We start from the raw sequence: 20270 nt of genomic DNA, 5'->3' as shown, positions 1-20270 counted from the left end.
GCTTGTTTCTGTAGAGGTTTCCTAATTTTTGGTGGGTTCTTTTTACTGCTCTTTTTATGCGGTAATCAATTTTTAAGTTTTTGTCAGTAATGACCCCCGTAAGATTGATATGACTTACTAATTTTATGTTAGCGTTGTTGGAAGAAGTGCTTGAGAAGTAGTTCTTGTGAGAGATAGTAGCTGAATAAGATCAGTTTGTTTTTTGGAGAGATTTAGGAGCAACTGTGAGTCATTTAGCCAAATCTTAAAGATGGAAAAAAAACCCTCTTGGGTGAATGGTTTTAGTTTGTCTAGGCTTTTTGCAGAGTATATGAGTGTTGAGTCATCCTCATATTGGATGACAGTGGCTATGTGAAATTTATTTATATATAAATTGAAAAGTACGGAACATAAAATTGTACCTTTAGGGACACCAGTTGTAACAGGGAGGAATGAAGACATGACATTTTGCCATTGCAATTTTGCTGCTAGTTGAGGTTTTATCCACTAAATGGTACATGCAGGCATGGATTTTTCATGGTTTTATATTTTATGAATATCAGTTTACAAACATTTCTGAAACTCTGAAAAAAATTGACTAGACATTGTAATCAGCTAGGATGTACATCACTTTACTGCTTCAGAAATCTCTTTCCCAAATGTCTGCTACTTGAACTGGAAGGATGGTGACTTAACTACTACTAAAAATAGAAATGAGTTTCAAGTACTGGAGAATCTTGGAACAATGGTGCCATGTCTTGTGAACTCATGGCCACACTTGTTTGTTTTTTGAATAACAAGTGCGTTATTATGCATGATTATGGCAGATGTTTATATTTACCAATATAGATTGACATTAATAACTATAGTCTGACCTTTGTCCTTCTGATATTATTAATTTTCATTGCTTTTTTATGCCATTATAATCTACTGAACACTTTCTGTCTTAACAAGGTAAGAGCAGTTTATTTACTGTAATATTTAGCTGTTTATTTGATGTTTAGTATTAATGTTAGTGATTCTGTCTGTGGATTGTTTAATTTTCCTTGATAGTTTTTTCTTAAAAAAATAGCACTGAGACCATTGCCACCCTGCTTTCCTATATTTTCACCCTGTCATTTTCTTCTGGTAGGGTACAGGACACTGTGACAACTCAGTTTGGAGAAATTGGGCTTACTGCTATTTAAAAACATTCTCTGTTTCTCTTACAAACTATTAAAAAAGGTTAAGTAACAACTTACTGACCCTGTTTTTTCCTATTGTATTTGTCTTATATCTAGCACAGGTTTCACCATAGCTGTTATACAGTTATGACTATGTGTAGGCCATCTGATGACCTGTTAATTAACATAGATTAAGGCTCAGTGAAAAGCTCAACCTCTTACTGAAAGGCCTTCATTTTAACTGATATTTTACTATTCAAATCGGAGGATTTTGTTGTCACTTATATCCAGTTAAGCTGGTTCTAGGACCTATCTTGGGGGCAACATTTCAAACATTAAAACTGACGAACACATCTCCAGGTAAACCGGTATTGGTAAGGAAGTACCTCAAAACTTTATGTTAGTCCCTTTTGATTCAGCCTACTCATACAATTATTACATGGTAAGTCTCTAATCTCTCTGTGTATTTCTTTGGGGATGCCTTTTCAGTGTTTCCTTTTCAGAAGCCCCTTACCTAAAACAGCAAAAGCTTTTTTCTCAAACATGTTTTCTTCTGGCTGTTTTATCAAATATATATTTCACTGAAGCTGCTTACATCATTGTGTCAGTGGTGGTTTGGCTACTTCTAAGATTTCTGAATCTCATAGAAAGAGAAGGGCAAAAATATTTAAAGTACATTTTGCTCTTTCACTGCAATAAAAGGAGAGTAGAGGTACAGGAAGTAGCTGGTTAGCCGGTAGTGGACACTGGTAATTTACCTTTCATATTAAAATGATAAATGTGCTTAGTTTAGCTGTGTTGTGCTATATAAGCCTCCTCACTCCTTAAAAAGGCAACACTGGCTCTAGTACAATCCCTGAAATAACTCGGACTCTATCAACTCAAAGTAGGCATTGTTGCATCTTACCTTAACTATCAGCTGTGTATTTGCTTGAAACACTATGTTGGTAATGACAGATCTATGACCCTATCTAAGTAGGGTCAGCTGCATTATGTATAAATCAGTCTACATCTGCATCTTTAAAGCTGTCTTAGTCTCATTTAAAAAAAAAATTAAATCTTAGTATACAGGACAATAGATTTGCAATATAATAACAAGCATTCACTACTAAAGCTGTTAACACAGCAACACATTGAAGTGAACAGCCAGTTACCTATCTTCATCTACATCTTTGTTTTAGACTCCTTGCTGCCAGAGTATAATGACCATTATCTTATTAAAAATATTGATTTGAAACATAATGTTCATATTTAGGTATTTCATAGGAACAAGCAGGATTTTGAAAAGTGATTCAAAATTTCAAATAATGTTATCCACCACATAAAATATTTTTTTAACATAGGCTTGGTTTCAAAAGAAAAAGTCTAAATTTAAAATTACAAAAATAAACATGGTTGTGATGCAGTTAACACTGTAGTCAATGAAGAAATTATGTCATACATATTCTGTGATGGTCATTCATGCTTCAAAAATTATAACAGTGATGAGAGACAATCTACAACAGTCACAAAAAATGATGCATACTTTATACTGTTAGAACAACAGTATTCATAGAAACTGATGCAGTATTTAAATAAACTATAGAATAACATGTATCCGTATTTTAACACTGTCATACTGAAAGAATGACAATAAAGCAATATGTGACAGAGAATGATCTGGTAACTTCTAAGTGGTATACATTAGAAAAAACACAGGAAACAAAAATCCTATGGTAACAATAAGGAATAGAGTTAATTAATTAAATGAAAAAAAGATTACTTCCTTTAGAAACTGAGTTATCACTGTGAAAGAAATAGGAGCGAATGTCAGGCATATCTAAGTGAGGCACAACCTGAGGGGCTGAGTAATAATTCTTTTATGGAATGCTACATTAAAATGATCAGTGTTGAAAACTCATCTTTTTCTTGGGCAACAAGACAGTCTGCTGCTGGAAATGAAAGTTGCTCAATAATAGTGACTCGAGTTTGATTTATAGAACAAGAACCAGACATCTGTCAGAAACAGGAGAACTAAGCAGCATAGTTTCATCTCTGCTTTTATAAAGATGTTGATCATCTTTGACTAACTTGCTAAAATCCTTCTGCTAGTGTCTGGTGGAGCTAACTCTGGCAAAGAAACAGTACAGAGACCAGCAGAATGACTGCCTAAAGTGGAGAGGGGGATGTATGTTTCAGAGCACCGTGATGTAACTGCATGATTTCTTCTTGTGTATTATATGTAGTATAGTATTACATAATAATATATTTGCTTAAATCTTGTCTTAACTAATTTACAGCCGTGTTTGTTTCATTATTAGCAAAGTTTGCACTTTGCACTGAATACACATTAATATAGCTAATATGTTACAGTTTCTTTACAGTCAGCCCCCTCCCATGAATGTAAGACATAGAAAAGTACTTCTACCACTACATACTTTTTTAAACATTTATGACTATTTAATTACTGAATACATACATGTCAAAAGAAAGCAATAATATATAAAAATATTTTAACACGCCAACTGCATTACTACTTACTTCGGTGAATACGATTCCACTTCTGGTCTGTCTCCAGTATTAATAATACAAGATAAATTTCCTGTAGGAGACTGAATCAGCCACTTAAGAGAAATAGTCACGTTCTCGAAGGTTGAAACAATGTCCTCAACAGATATCTGTAAACCTGTGCATCACATGAAACATTTGTAAATAAAATGTGTCTAACCACTTCAATCATTAAAGTAGTGCTCCATTCACAAGCAATGTCACTATATAATGTCAGCAGATAACAGTTCCTCCATGTCCACAACCAATGCCTGGAGACACGAGTACAAAAAAATGTGGATTTTGGTAAGCAGTAGTGTCAGAGCTAAGAAAAGTAGACTAAGCAGACAGCAACAAACCCAATGCAAGTCGGATGGCAAAGGTCAGACAATGTGCATGTTATATATTTATGCTTATTTTATTCATTCATTCATTCATTCATTCATTCTTTTCCATTTGTTTACCAGGATAGTCCAGGTGAACCCAAAGAGCCTTTTTTCAGCTGAGTACATAGTGTCAATGTTAAACAGATACCATATGAGAAAGGGGAGTAGAATTAGAGACCTATAGATGTCTCTCATTGTTGGGAGAATGACCATTAATCTAATATAGCAATAACCCACGCCTGGGTGTGGGTAATGCTGGATTTACCCACGGTTGATGTGGTTTGGTCACAAGGGCGAAGCCCGAGTGGCCAAACAAAGCCAACCGTGGGTAAATCCAGCATTACCCACATCCAGAAGTGGGTTATTGCTATTATACAATGACATTATTTAAGAAAGAAACTAATTACTTTTCATAAATAATGGCATTGTATAATGCCTCCTTGCTGCCCTTCCACAGCTGTCTGGTATTCTGTGGCAGTTCTGATGTACTGCGCATGCGTATGCCTACGCAGTACATCAGAGCTGTGGGCAAAAGCAACAGAGAAAGCAAGATCTCTGTTGCTTTTTACAAACTGTTTCACTATGTTAAAATGGGTTTAACATAGCGAGACAGCTTTAAAAAAATCAGCGGAGTCCGTTGCTTTTTTTAAAGCTGTCTCGCTATGTTAAACCCATTTAACATAGCGAGACAGTTTTGAAAAAAGCAACGGAGAAAGCAAGATCTCCGTTGTTTTTTACAAAGTCTCGCTATGTTAAAGGAGTTTAACATAATGAGACAGCAATCTCCATTGTTTTTTTTTAAAGCTGTCTCGCTATGTTAAACTTGTTTAACATAGCAAGACAGTGTGAAGCAATGGAGATCTTGCATTCTCCATTGCTGTAAAAAAAGAGTTATAGTAATGGGAAAAGTCCGGGTGACCAGACCTTTTTCCATTACTATAACTCCGATTTACAACGTGCATGCTGACCAATCAGCATGCACGTTTTTGGATATTAATGGGGGGTCGTTGTATAATGCTACTTAACTGCTATAAGGGATAACTCTGGTAACCGCACAGCTGGCCCAAAAAGAAAAAAAAGAAACTTCTACCTGACAGAACTCAGGTAAATGCACAGCTGGTCACAAAAGAAAAAGCCCAGGCAAACAGAATGTCAGGGTTGCACTTCCTAGCCACATGCATATATATACTTAGGGAAAATTACAGCAAGTGTAACAATAGGCATCGGCTGTAATATACACATGCCAAAGTAACAACATGCACTGAGTGAGTATGTTGGTTACATACAAGTGGGAGATAACCCTAGAAAACCAAACTGAAGGACTACAGAGTTCTAGATATGTCAGCAGATTTGGCATTTTCAATTAAAAGTAAACAGCATGAGTACCTTACTTTAAGTTCTAAAGGTATTTCATGAAAGCAGACAAATCAAAGTTTAAATTCAAATTATTTCTTGCTTAATTCTTTATGGCTCCCTTCTGTTTAGTTCTTTTCTATATACTTTCTTACTCTGACCTAGTGGGTAGCGCACATATTTTGGCAAATAAACTCAGTACTAACTTCACCCCATAGACAGCTACACCAAACATACATACATATACCTATGGACCTAAAACCCCTAATGTCACAAAAGAGCACTTGCTAGAAGTGCTTTCCAAAACATAAACAATACATCCTTTATGGGACACGATAACATGCCATGCCAGACTGCCTGCTGAACAGTACTAAACATGCACTGTTGGACCATTCCTACCATTAGTCAACCTGAGCTGGTGCACAGATTTGACACACACAGCAGTTGTGATGCCTCTTCATAAGGGCAGTCCTATCGCAAACCTCAGGAATTACAAACGCAGACCCATCAGCCTGATGAACCACATCTGTAAGCCCATAGAATGTGTCATAGCCGACATAACATAAAAAAAAAACATCTTATAGGACTTGACCATGAGCAGTTTGGCTTTGTTAAGGGTAGATCCTAAATACTGAGTATGGTAACTTTTCTGATAGGGTAATGCAAGCCATGGATAGTAGTCTTGTTTACCATGGAGCATGCCTTGACCTCACTAGAGTGTTTATACTCTACCACATGCCAACTTTATCAACAAGCTAAATGCACTTCAAACTGATGCCTTTGTAGTTAGATGAACAGCAAATTTGCTCCAGTCCACAACCCACACTATAATTGTTGAATGCGTGTCCTTAGAGAGCATGAGAGTAACCAGTGGGGTACCACAGGGTTCAGTGCTTGAACATTTCCTGTTCAACATATACTTCCCTGATCTCCAAATCAATAATTAGGAAATTAGGTTAACCAAGTTTGTTGATGATTGTAATATGGATGCCATACTTCAATCCCATTCTGACATACTGAAGCTACAAAGTCATCTTACATATGTTAATAGCTGCTACACTGAAAACAGGCTAAAACTAAATGTTAAAAAAAAATCCAATATTATTACATTTGGCAAATAAACCCTGCATCCAGGTTATAGTAGAAAAAACACCCACTTCAAAATGAAGGTTTTGTGAGAGACCTTGAAATGTAGGTAGATAACTTCCCTTGACCATCATGCTGCAACCGCAGTCAGGAAAATCTTCTATCGCATTATCACAAAAAGTATTTACTCTAGGTCCAAAGAAGTTCTAACCCCTTTATATTCTGCACTGATTAGGCACATCATAGAAAATAATGCCCCCTTTATGAATTACCTTACTAAACACATCAAAGAGTTAAACAGACCCCAAAGGTTCCTGACAAAAAAAAAAAGATCATGAGACTAAAGGATCTGAACTATCAAGAAGACTGGAGGCCTTGTCCCTGTATACATTGTCCAACAGACAGTGGTGGTGGTAAATAGTGGTGATCTGTGCCTTGTTTTCCACGCCACTGTGGATATGGTAGTCCAAGACCTCTTATTTTTCCACAAATCCAATAGTCGTGTGGACACTAAAACCAGAAATCCAAACTTGCTTCAGCAAGTAAACAAATGATGGTGAAGAGACACATCTGTCATGCAATGACTACCTATGTGGATGAAACATCCTCCTCAGATCAAGGAATGTGATGTACTATCTTGCTTTAAGAAGGATTTAGACAGTTGGATAGGTATTCATAAAATCATACTAGGTATGACTAGCCCATTGCTTCTTGAAAAAAATAGGTAAGATATAGGCTGGATATAGGCAAGGCATAAATGGACACATGGCTCTGTTGCCTCATACAGTCTGTGATTCTATAAGTTTATGTTTATGGCACCAATAAATAATATTGGTTGGTACACATTGCTTAGCGCTTTTGCATTTTAGAATGGGTTCTAAAAAAACAGAAGTAACGATGGTGTCACAATCTGTTAAAACATGTGGTGGAGAGAAACGTATCAATGCATGCCATCAGTGGTGGCTGTATTCCATTTAAATCTATCAGGTCTGTTGAATGTATAAACAACATGTTAGTGACCATGCTCCTCATGGTATACCAGCTTCACACTACACTATTTCGATTCTGTTCCTCTGTTTTCTTACGTTCAGGACTTCTCATACAGTTCTCTCTACACTTCTCTCTACTCTGTCTCTCCACACTTAATTAGTAAATAATGTCCCAAGAAAATCCTTTCCCTAAGCATTCATTTTTGAGTCCACCCAAGAAAAGCATGTCTTCTCTGTTTTATGAGGGAAGAAGCTGAAAATGTTTTCCTAATTCTTATCATATAAAATGCAGTAATAATTTTACTACTTTCATTTTTGCATGCCCTGTACATAAATCCTAGGCTGAGATTATCCTCACAGTCCAGGTCTTATCTTTTATGGAACTTGTATGTCTGTTACACAGTATTTTGAATAATGCAGTGTCTCATGCTTTAGCAAAGTATTCCAAAACAAGATACAATATAACTAAGATGACTTTGGCATATCCTTGTGCAGAAGCAATATTATCTCACTCTTTAGCTGTTTATCCTATCTCTAATGATTTCTAGTTATATGATTCCAGTAGTTAATCCTGCTAGACATGTTTATTCATAAATCTTGGCTGTGACAATACTGTCCCAGCACTGGCACTACTGCAATATATACACATACATACATATGGATCTACTTTATATAATTGAAAAACCATGTACTCGAACTTCATAATGTCGAGACCACTTCAGTGAAACTGCATATTATCGAACCCTCAGAAAATCACAATGTCATTCTGGGAAACTAACCACTGGGCCACTATGATGAATTTTGCTCTTTTCTCCGCTATATTGCAATCTCAGAGTTGGTAAATTTAGTTGGTGGGGGGTGGTTTTATCTGCTTCAGTTTATTTTTTCGCCATGGTGGCCCAGGGATTAGTTTCCCGGAGTGACATTGCGATGTTCCAGGTGTTTGATAATATGCCGTTTCGCTGAAATTGTCTCGATGTTATGAAGTTAAAGTAAGTGTTTTTTCAATTATATAAAGTAGATCCATATATATATATATATATATATATATATATATATATATATATATATAATCAACACTGTGCATTGCATGGCCATGTATATAAAATGATGGGTATGATGCTCAACTTTGGAATGGTGTGGTAGTTTGAAACATGGGGAAAGAAACATGCTTGGGCATATGTATATTATGTCAAGAAAGGATTAAAATATTAGCTGTAACCATAGTGGAACTAGGACAAATTACAGTAATAGACTTGAGGTGTAAAAATACATGTATATAATTATAGCTTTATATGCATATGTAACAAAAAAAGAGAGAGAGAGATGCTGTTTAAAAATAGTGTTCAATATGTTTGTGTTGTGTAACTATGGATATTATAGTTATGGGTGATTTTAATTGTAATTTAAGAAAAAATAAGAACAATTGTGATGTTAAAATGGTTAACTTTCCACTTCTCATAATTTCTTAATTTCTTTGTGTATGGCAGAATAACCACTGGACCTTACAAAAGGAATGAAATTAGGACAGAAATTGATTATTTTTTAATATCTGATAGTTTAAAAGTTAAAGTAAAAGGACTTAAGTATGCTGGATTTTCGGATCATGTGGCTATATGGGTTAAATTACAGGAAGGTGAAGAATATATATAAGAAAAGGAAAAGGAATAAAGAGAATTAATGAAAAGAAATTAGATTTAGAAGAGGAAAAAGAACTTATGGAATTATGAAAAAATCATATGGATATGAGAGAGTTTTATGAGACTTGGACTGTTTGGTTGCTTAATGTTAAAAATAAATATAAAAAGGGTTTTTAGACTGTATAAGGAAGAAAAGAAAAGAAAACCAAACAAAAGAAAAAGAGAGATATAAGATTTTAAGTCAAAAACATTCAGAGACTTATTAGGGAAGAACAATTCCTTTATAAAAAAAAGAGAAATATATAAAATGAATCAAATTAAAATTAACAACTTGTTATATAAACAAAAATATTACTTTCAAGGAAAGAAAGAAGAGGCAGCACCATATCTGTATAAAATAATAAAAGAAGGAAAAATAATAAGAGAATTAAAGAATAAGAAAAGTAAGCAAATAAGACAGCAAGATGGAATATATGAAATAATTATAAAATATGTATTAAAATTATTTGTTAAAAGAGAATAAAACATAGAAGAAATTTATAAAGCTGAAAAATTAAATACTGAAGATAATGAGTATTTAGAACAAAAATGTAACTGAAAGAATTGAATGAAATTCTAAAGATATTAACATGAATTCTGCAACAGGACTGGATGGAATTGCGTATGGATGTATAAAGAAATGAAGGAGTGGCAAAAATAATTTTTATAGAAGTTATGAATGAATGATTACAAACTGTAATTAGAGATAAGTACAAGAGTTATAAAATTTATATTTAAAAAGGGAAATAAAGAGGAGGTAAAGAACTGGAGACCTATAACATTGAATAATATGGATTATAAAATGTTTATAAGAATAATAACAAAAAGGTTGCAAAAAATGGATAGAATAAATTACCAAAATGTATTCAGAAAAAAAAGGAAAAGGAAGTCAAGAGTTATTATTGATAATAAAATAAATAAATGATAATATCATAAATAAAAATATGAATATAAGTAATTCCTATGATAATCATTATGGGGAATTTTGCTAGTAAATAATGTAAGCAAAAAATGAGACAAGTAATAAAATCTGTTTATGACAGGAACTATGTGAAACCAAATGTAAATGTCTGGATTGGGGAAGAAATAAAAATAGAATGTGGAATAAAGCAGGCTTGCTCAGCTAGTAGTGTAATTTTCTCATTAGTTATGAATGTAATAGTGAAGAAAATTAATAAAATGTCAAGTAACAGTGGATAGAAAATGATGAAGGAAGCATAATTTCCAATAATATATAATTATGTGGATGATACTGTACTAGTTGTTAAAAATAAAGTATGGATAGAAGAAGTAAATGAAAAATTAAGTATAAATTTAAAACAATGGTTTAAGTATAAATAAAGAGAAAATAAAGGATTTGATTTTGAAGGTATGATAGGAGGTACTGAGTTCAATAAAAAATATATAGATATATTAGGAATGAATACAGACAACAACAATGGAATAATGTACTCAAAGTGGTAAACGGTATAACCATTTTTTGGAAATCATATAGATTTTCATATAGAAAAAAAAAACCAGTTGTTGAACAGCATGGTAATAGGAAAAACTGCTTATGTTGCCAACATAAGTAAACTTTACAATAAAAGGAAGAAACTGTTGCAGAAAAGAGGAAAATCTGAGGAAGCAAAAAAACTCCCTTACCAGCCTCAGTAAGATCCCTCATAAAATCCTCCAAAGCTAGTTACGAAAATAAAATTTCCAAAGATTCCAAAGACAACCACAAGGCATTCTATAGCTATGTCAAGAATCTAAATGGCAATGCTCAGACCTGTTCTGAGCTACAACAGAATGGCATTAAATATACTGATCCCAAGGATATTGCCAATATCCTGGCAGATCGATTCAGTGCCAACTTCACCCCCCTCTCACCCCCTAAATGGCCCATTACAATACCAAAAGATTCCCAAATTCTGGTAATAACAGCCACACAGGTAAATACCGCACTCTCCAAAGCTAAGAATTCAGCATTCATGGGACCAGATGACATAAAGGGCTGTGTACTACATGAACTACAAAATGAACTGGCACCTCACCTAAGTGTCATGTTTAATCATAGCCTCACCTCAGGCTTCGTGCCCACTGAGTGGTGCACAGCTACAGTCAACCCACTCCACAAGGGGGGATCCACCTTGGATCCTGGAAACTACCTCCCCATCAGTTTGATGAGCCTGATATGCAAGGCCATGGAACGTATTATCATCAAACTTATAAACAAAGACATTGGCAACCTTCAAACACTGGACCCCACCCAGTTTGGGGTTGTGAAGTGCCAATCTTGTCTCCTGAACCTGATTGACTTCTTTGAATCAGTCTCCAGAGCTGTGGACAAGGGTAAGGCAGTCACACAGCCTATCTGGACCTCACCAAGGCCTTCGATGCCATCACCCACTCTGGAATCATAGATAAACTTACTAAGCTGAGCATTAATCCCTACATCACTCAATGGGTTGCCAACTGGCTTACTGATAGACCCACACTGTAAAAGTAGCTGACTCCAAATCCAGCTCCAGACAAGTGGAGTACCTAAGGGTTCAGTCCTGGGACCGCTCTTGTTTGGCATCTACTTCTCTGAAGTACAGCCCAACACTAAGGGACTCTGGGTAACAAAGTTTGCAGATAACTGCAAACTGGGAGCCATTATTGAATCCCCAAATGATGTGGATATTCTACAAAAGGGCCTTACAGAAACATATGCCTGGTGCCAGAGCCATGGACTCAAGCTCAATACCAAAAAATGTTATCCCCTTTGGGAAAAAACATGTACCTGTGAGTTACAACATAGGTGGTAGTACACTAAACATTGAAAGTGTGATAAGAGACTTGGGGACACAGGTGGACAGTGGTCTCACCTTCGATAACCACATCACCACAACAGTCAGGAAATTCTTCTATGTAACACACCTCATCACTAAGGGCTTTTTATCTAGAAAAAAGGAGGTCATTGTCCCACTGTACTCATCCCTCATTAGACCCATTATAGAATACAATGCCTGGTTTGGTATGTACCTCTCAAGACATCTGCAACAACTGGAAAGGCCACAGAAATACCTCACTAAAATAATCACAGGTTTAATGCAGATACCCTATGCTAACTGTCTAAAAAAAACTCCAGCTATACTCTGTTGCATATCGTCCACTCAGGCCTCTACTCAGACATACAAGGTCATGTCAAACCCAGAGCTGTTGGACATGCTACACTTAAAGAAATCCCAATCCTTCACAGCTACATGCTCTGGGGATCTAAACCTTGTCATCACAATGAACAAAACATGCTGGAGGGATAGGTTCCTGACCCATAGACTCCCCAGACTCTGAAATAGACTGCCCATACATGTCAAGCAGAGCGCCTCTTTGGCCCTCTTCAAAAGGAACCTTGATGACTGAATGGGAAATAGGAAATTCAGCCTGGGGATCACGTCAGTCACCCTGCAAGACAGGGGTCCAGGGAAGTAAATATTATGGGAAGAAATAGCCAGGGAATTGTTATGGCTAGGATTGTATAGGTCGTAGGGCTGATAGCCTAGTACCAACCTATGAACCTATGAACCTATGAACATCTATATGATTCCTATTAAGTATGAAAAGGAACTAATGATGATTATATTTTCTTTTATTTGGGGCTGTACATTGAATCCAGTCAAGAGAGAGATTCTCTATATGAAAGAAGATCAAGGATGCTTGGGTTTAATAAACCCAATAGAACATGCAGCATCTTTAATTTAATTATTAAAAGGAATTATGAAGGAAAATAAAACTTGATAGAAATGATACTATATTATAAATACAAAGAATTATGGGAAGGAATGTAAGTTAAAAAAAGAAGTAAAATCATTGTGAATAAAGAAATGAAAGAATGCCAAAATAAAATTGTGTTATGGAAAATAAAAAAAATATATGTAAAAAAACAGAAAGGAATGGTACTTAAATATTATGAAAACATTTTACTGCATTTGATCCATGGAAAGATTTATAAATAAATAAGAAAAAAAAACATAATGATGAGATATAATAATTATAAAAAAGATTAAAGAATGTAATTTTTATGGATATAGCTTATCAGAAAATTGCCAGTTAAGACAAATATGGCATAAAAGAAAAAGCAAGATATAATATCTAATAAATGTGGAGAGTTTGAGACTACTGAGCATGTGTTTTTGAAATGTGAAAGAGTTAATAATTTCTGGAAAGAAATACGTAAACATAATAGGGTGAACATTTTGTTAAAATTTGAGCAAATAAATATGGACATAGAATTTGGTTATTATGGCGCATGAAAACAGGAAGAAGTGAAGAAAATGAACAGAGTAATATTTTATGTTTCATGGACTATATGGAATGAGAGACTAAATGAAATCAAATACAGTAGAAAATGGACTTTGACAAAGATTCTGGAGAAAATAATGTTTTGGTTGTAGATAAAATAATGGGGGGATGCTTAAATTGAAGTTTATAATTTATAGCAATTTGTAAATAATGTAAATATGAAAATAATATGTAATATACATATCAATAAAAAACCCACTCATCATTGTTGTGAGTGGGACACATTTTGGAGGACCACATCCTATTTCCATCCCAGGCACAGAGGTGGCCCAGTGAAACAGGGAGGTAGATGGAGAGAGAAGGAGATTATGGAGTATTGAAATAAGTGAAGGAAAAGCAATTATAAAGACCAAAGAATGTGTGCAGGATTGTAAGGAAATATTTCAAAGAAAACTGATGGAGATGACTCAGCAAATGATGGATATATAATTACAACCCTCCAGTCAAGACAGTTGCAGGATGAATTACTTAAAGACATGGTGGTGCAGAGTGAGCCAGAAAATGAAGGAAATGTTTCCTGGGGGGACATTATGGAACAAATACAAAAGAAGATGGCAGAGACAATCCTGAGATATAGTGGTGAAATGGAAAAGAAGGCAGACAAAAATGAAAAATGAAGTATGTGGTAAGGATTCAAAGTAAAGAAGACAAAGAAATGGACAGGTATGAAGTGTGGGACTAGTTAATAGCTCCATTGGGTGTAAAAGCAAATGAGGTAAGAAAGTACAGTTTTGTACCTACCATAAATGTAGATGTTCGAGTGTATACCCTGCTGCAGTCTTCACACTTGGGTTATCCTGCCATCAGGTGGTCCAGCAGTTGGCCCGAATTCCAAAGTCTTGGTCCGGCGTCGGTTGCTGTCACTTCTTCCCTGACGTCAGTGCACCAGGGGTATATAAGAAGCATCTGACACCATTTTCTTCAGTTTTTCTTGCCCCAGATGTCAGGTGCCCCTCCAAAAGGTGGTCAGTAGATAGTACCGATAATAAAAGTTTAGCACAAACAAAACATCCCTCCAGCTATAAGCAAATACACCATAAAGGTTGTATTAGATTTTAAGGTATTGAAAGGTTTTTAGTTAGGTCAGATGGGATGGAGGGAGGGTAACCTGGACTGCAGCAGGGTATACACTCGAACATCTACATTTATGGTAGGTACAAAACTGTACTATGTTCATCGTGTTACCCTGCTGCAGTCATCACACTTGGGTATAATCCCAAAGCTAAGGATGGGAGGTGGAGTCAAACGGGGTTAGAGGAGGCTAGAAGGCCCTGCAAAACTGCAGTGGCAAAGCCAGCTCTAGTCTTAGAGTAAAGAGGTAAGTGATAGTGTTTAGTGGAGGTGTGCACTGAACTCCAAGTTGCAGCTTCCAGAATATCCTTGGTTGGCACCCCCCTGAGGAAGGCTGTAGATGTAGCTGCTGCCCTGGTAGATTGGGGCCTTATGCTAGCAGAAACTGGTTTTCCATGGTGGGTGTATCCATTTGAAAATGGTCTGTTTTGAGATAGCCTTTCCTTGTGATGCTGTAGCATAGGATACAAAAAGCTAGTCAGATTTTCTGAAAACCTTAGTTTTATCCAGGTAATAACGTAGTTGCCTGTGAATGTCCAAGGAATGCAGGAGTCTTTCTCCTTTGTTCTGTGGATTTGGAAAGAAGGTGGGTAAATGGATGGTTTGATTTAGAGCCACACTGGATACCACCTTAGGCATAAAGGAGGGGTTAGTTCATAGAGAAACTCTGTCTTGATGAAAAATGAGGAAAGGCTCTACTGCCATTAGTGCCTGAAGCTCTGAGACTCTTCTGGCTGAAGTAATTGCTAGCAGCAGGGCAGTCTTCCATGATATAAACTTTAAGTCAGCTGAGAAAGTTGGTTCAAAAGGAGGTAGCGTAAGTTTTTCCAGAACAAAATTGAGGTCCCAAGTTGGTGTTGGTGCTCTCCTGGGAGGCCTAATGTTTTTGGCCCCTCTGAGAAACTGCCTTAGAAGTGGATGTGAAAATAAGGGAGGATCCATGTTGTAGTGAGCTGAAATAGCTGAGGCATGGATTTTAATAGATGAAAAAGAAAGCCCTTTGTGTAACATCTCAGTTAAATATTGTAGAATCCGAGGTATGTCCAGCTGAAGGGTATTTTGGCCTTTAGCTTGATTCCAGGCGCAAAACCTTTTCCATTTGTCTGAGTAGGCTTTCCTGGTGCTGGGCCTCCTGGCTTCCAGAATAACATCCATAACAGCTTGTGAAAGAGGAGCTGGCTGGTTGCTTAGGTGATTTGCCATGCAGCCAAATTTAAGGTTTTGAGCTGGCTGTGTAGAATCTGACTGTCTTGCTGAGTGAGCAGATGAGTAATTTGTGGTAAAATCCATGGTGGGCCCTGGGCCATATTCCTTAATAGTGGGTACCAGTGCTGGCGTGGCCAGTCTGGGGCAAAGAGTATCATTCAGGGTCTCTCCATTCTGACTTTCAGCAGCACCTTTGTGAGAAGGGGCAACGGAGGAAAGGCATATACTGTCAGCATTTTCCAACTGAATGAGAGTGCGTCCACTTTCCAAGCTTGATGGTGAAATGTCCTTGTACAAAACTTTGTTAGCTGATAGTTTTGGGGGCTGGCAAACAGGTCTATGTCTGGGTGCCACCATTTTTGAGTTATCATTGCAAATACTTGTGGATCCAGTTTCCACTCGTGGGGATCCATGATGTTTCTGCTTAGGTCGTCTGCCAATGTGTTCTTTTTTCCTGGCAGGAATTGAGCTTGTAATTGAACTTGGTAAGCCAGTGCTGTGTTCCACATGGTCATTGCTTGCCTGCATAGAGGGTAGGAGTGTGTACCTCCTTGTTTGTTTATGTACCACATTACTGTGGTGTTGTCTGTCCTTATTGTAAGCTGCCCTGGATGTAAGAGGTCCTTGAAGGCTGTCAGGGCATTCTGTACAGCTAGCATTTCTTTTTGATTGATGTGCAGATTCCTTTGATCTGCAGTCCATATGCCTTGAACGCACCGTCCTGCCATGTGTGCCCCCCAGGCGTAGTCCGATGCATCTGTTGTCATAGCTTGCCTGGCTGGGGGTAAGGTGAAAGGCTGACCCTTGTTGAGGTGACATGCCTGTGACCACCATAGAAACTCTTGTTGAAGGCAGGGAATGACAGGTATAATTGTTTCCAAGCTGTGGCTGTGTTGAGTCCATATGCTTTTTAGGTACCATTGTAATTTCCTCATATACAGTTTTGCAAATGGTATTAGTAGTATGCAAGATGCCATGAAGCCCAAGGCCTGCAGAATTTTTCTTGCAGGGAGTTGGGTCTTTGTTGCCATTGTTTTGAAGTATTGGGTTAGTTGTAGTTGTTTGTCTGGCATCAGATAAGCCATCTGGGCCATTGTATTCAAACTGGCACACAGGAATGTCATATTTTGTGAGGGCATTAGTTTTGATTTCTTTTCATTTACTGTGTACCCTAGGCAACTTAGAGGGTCTTTTACAAAAGCCAGATGTTGTAAGAGAATGTCCTTGCTTTCTGCTTGGATGAGGCAGTCGTCCACGTATGGGTATATTTGAATTCCTCTTTGTCTGCAGTATGCAATTACTGGTGCCAGGCATTTAGTGAAGACCCTGGGTGCAGTAGATAAGCCAAAGGGCAGTGCAGAGAATTGGTAATGGGTTGAACCTGCAATGAAACGGAGGTATCTTCTGCAATTTTGTCTGATAGGGACATGCAGGTATGCCTCCTTGAGGTCCAATGTTACTAGCCAAGCTTTCTTGCCCAGCATGGGAAGAAGCTGCTGTAGTGTTAGCATCTTGAATTTGGGTACTTGCAAGAAGGTGTTTAGAATTGAAAGGTCCAGAATGGGTCTCCAAGCACTGTGCTTTCTGGGGACTAGAAAGAGCCTTGAGTAAAATCCTTGGCCTTGCTCCTGTGTAGGTACCAGTTGAATGGCTCTCATGTCCATGAGAGCTGTAATTTGTTTTTGTGCCTCTGCCCATTGATTTTGTGGCAGGTTTGGCATTCCTTTTATCCTTGGCAAGGTATGGAAATGGAATCTGTATCCTTGTGAGATAATGTCTAGGACCCATTTGTCCTTTGTGACGATGTGCCAGTTGTCTGCAAAAAGTGCTAATTTTCCTCCCAAGGGAGCTGCCAAGAGAGTTTTGCTTGGCAGTCTGAGGTTTAAGTCATTGTGTTTGCCTTCTAGTAGTTTGGGACCTGTCTTCTCCTCCCTTCTGTGTTGCAGTGCCCCATTGTCGAGGTTTGTAAGGGATTTGTGCTTGTCCTCTGCCCCTTGGGTGCCTGTATTTACCCCTCTGTGATCTGTCAGAAGCTGGAAAGGACCAATTTTTTGTTGGCCAATTTCTGCTGAAGTGTGGGGGCTGTACCTGTAAGAAATCTTTGACCGTCTGCATAGAGTTTGCCTTATCCTCCATTTTCTTTAAAACCTCTTCTGCTTTAACCCCAAATAAGACATCCTGCTGTAAGGGTGCATCAAGTAACTTTGCTTTAACATGATCAGGCAGAGTTTGTTCCTTTAACCAAGCATGTCTACGTATAACAGACCCAGTAACAGCCGCTCTACAGGAAGCTTCCAAGGAATCAAATCCACATTCTAAAGTATATGTTTGCCCACCTGTTCAGCTGCATGCAACAGATCCTGCATTTCCTTGAATTCAGACTGTTGAGGGTGCGTGCTCATCTTTTGTTTTATTTGAGACATTAGGAGTTGCTGGTATTTAAGCATGTGAAGTTGACAATTTAGTGCTCTCATAGCTAGAGTAGCTGAGGTGTAAACCTTCTTCCCCCACCTATCTAGTGCTCTGGAGTCCCTTTCAGAGGGTAAAGGATTTTTAGCCATAGAAGCCTTAGCCCCTTTGGGACCCTGGGAGATTGTCTCTGGATCAGCAACAGGGCTTTTGTAAAGCAATTTGTGTGAGTCAGGCACTCTATAGTATCTATCTGGTTTGGCTGGAGCAGGAGGCAGAGAATCTGGATTTAGACTAGATTCTAAATAAACATCATCCACAATGTCTAAAACTGGGGGGATAGCAAGTGGTCTGTGCTGGGGGAGTAAAAGAAACTCTCAGAGCCTTTTCTTTGAGTCGGAGTAGTCCTGACATTCCCAGTGGAAATGTTCCCTCATGGTATGTAAGGTTTCCCCAAAAGAATAGTTTTCAGAGGGAGAAGCTGAGGGAATGGAATCTTCAGCATCAGAATCTTCATAAGGGGGTAAGGAATAATCCTGGTCCTCAGAGGAGCCTGAGGAAATAGACACTTGATCAGAGGAGGCATAATCCTCCTCTTGTCTAGGCCTTTTGTCGGGGGGGGGTGGGAACCCCTGATTAAAGAAATCAAATCTTCAGCCATTTTAAGCATCTGTTTCTTAGGCATGGGGCCCTGAACTGGAGACTGAAGTGCAGTATTTTTTGGTTTTAGAGGAGTCTTAAGCTTAGCATAAGATTTTATGGGGAGAGTTGTCGGTCTGAAGACACCTTCTGAAACCGAAGGTGTTTCTACAGCACTGGCTTCTCCTTCTGCAATGTCATCGGTAGGGCCTAAAGAAAATGGCTGTGTCGGCCTAGAACTCTCTGCTAGAGAATCCGAAGCGGTCTGGGGTTCCGATTCTGCGGTAGCCAGGGGCTGCGTAGGTGCCTCACTGAAAACCGGAGGACCGGCGACCGACCCAGCCGAGGCCTTGGAGTCTGGTTTGGATCTAGGCTGCCTGTCTTTATCTTTGCGTTTTTATGCACGTCGGTTGCTCCGATGGCATAGTGTAATTAAATTTCCTACCAAAGTAGTGTTGTGTGAAATCAAAGCGTCACTTTATAGTTCGCTTATTGAACCTAGCACAAAACCGACAACCAGTGATGTCGTGGTCTGGGCCTAGGCAAGGTATACAATAAGAATGAAAGTCCTTATGAGGTATTTGCTTCCCATAAGAAATGCAATTGTTAACTTTTTCTGACATCAGACTGAGGCAAGAAAAGGTTCCCCAACGGGGTACTTAGCTTTGAAGACTTCGGACTGAAACTCGATTAGAAAATCTTAGGTGTCAGTCGACCGGCACTTGCAAACTGCTTCTGCTTCAGGCACCGCACTGCAAGAAAGACTGAAGAAAATGGTGTTGGATGCCTCTTATATACCCCTGGCGCACTGACGTCAGGGAAGAAGCAACAGCAACCGACGCCAGACCAAGACTTTGGAATTCGGGCTGACTGTGGGACCGCCTGACGGCAGGATAACCCAAGTGTGATGACTGCAGCAGGGTAACATGATGAACATCGTTTATTCTTATTAACAAAGAGACAGTTTGTGACATTATATGTGAGACTGTTTTCTTCAATGGAAAATTTCTTGGAGAATGTAAAAAAAAAAGACTGTTACCCATGGAATATTTGTGTGATAAAAGCATTTATCAGGGTAAAAAAAAAAGAAGATTCATGTCAATTTTGAATAGAGGTAAAAAGAGAGACTTTGAATGGACATTTAAAAGCTTTATGTAAAGATGCATTGGACATTGTAAAAGTTTATGACAAAAGGGGTTTATGGACTGGTGGTTTGGATTGTAATATTCTGTTAAAAATAGAAAGAAAAAATGTACATATACTGAGCACGATAAACGTGGAGGGAAAAAGGGGTGTTGTAACATACTGGGGACAAACCAAAACATGTTTTTTGTGGAAAAGAAGATAAGTAACCATGACAAAAAAAATTATATTTCTGGGGAAATGGGACATGATGCAAAAATTGTGAATGGAAATGTTATAAATGTAACAAAAGTGGACATTTATGGAAGGATTGCA

General features: G+C 37.8%; 1 protein-coding gene across 1 annotated transcript in view; it reads right to left on the bottom strand.

Moving 5' to 3' along the window:
• Positions 1 to 20270, bottom strand: part of PKD1L2 (polycystin 1 like 2) — a 1522374-nt gene that overhangs the window by 1341919 nt on the left and 160185 nt on the right. The window contains exon 6 of the mRNA XM_044081586.1: positions 3663 to 3807. Coding sequence (XP_043937521.1) covers positions 3663 to 3807 — 145 coding nt within the window. The remainder of the gene's footprint in view (positions 1 to 3662; positions 3808 to 20270) is intronic.

This window comes from Protopterus annectens, chromosome 8.part1, assembly GCF_019279795.1.
Source record: "Protopterus annectens isolate FY-2018-M chromosome 8.part1, PAN1.0, whole genome shotgun sequence".
NCBI lineage: Eukaryota > Metazoa > Chordata > Ceratodontiformes > Protopteridae > Protopterus > Protopterus annectens.
Note: the sequence above shows the minus strand (reverse complement) of the source record. Positions and strands in the feature narration are given on the sequence as shown.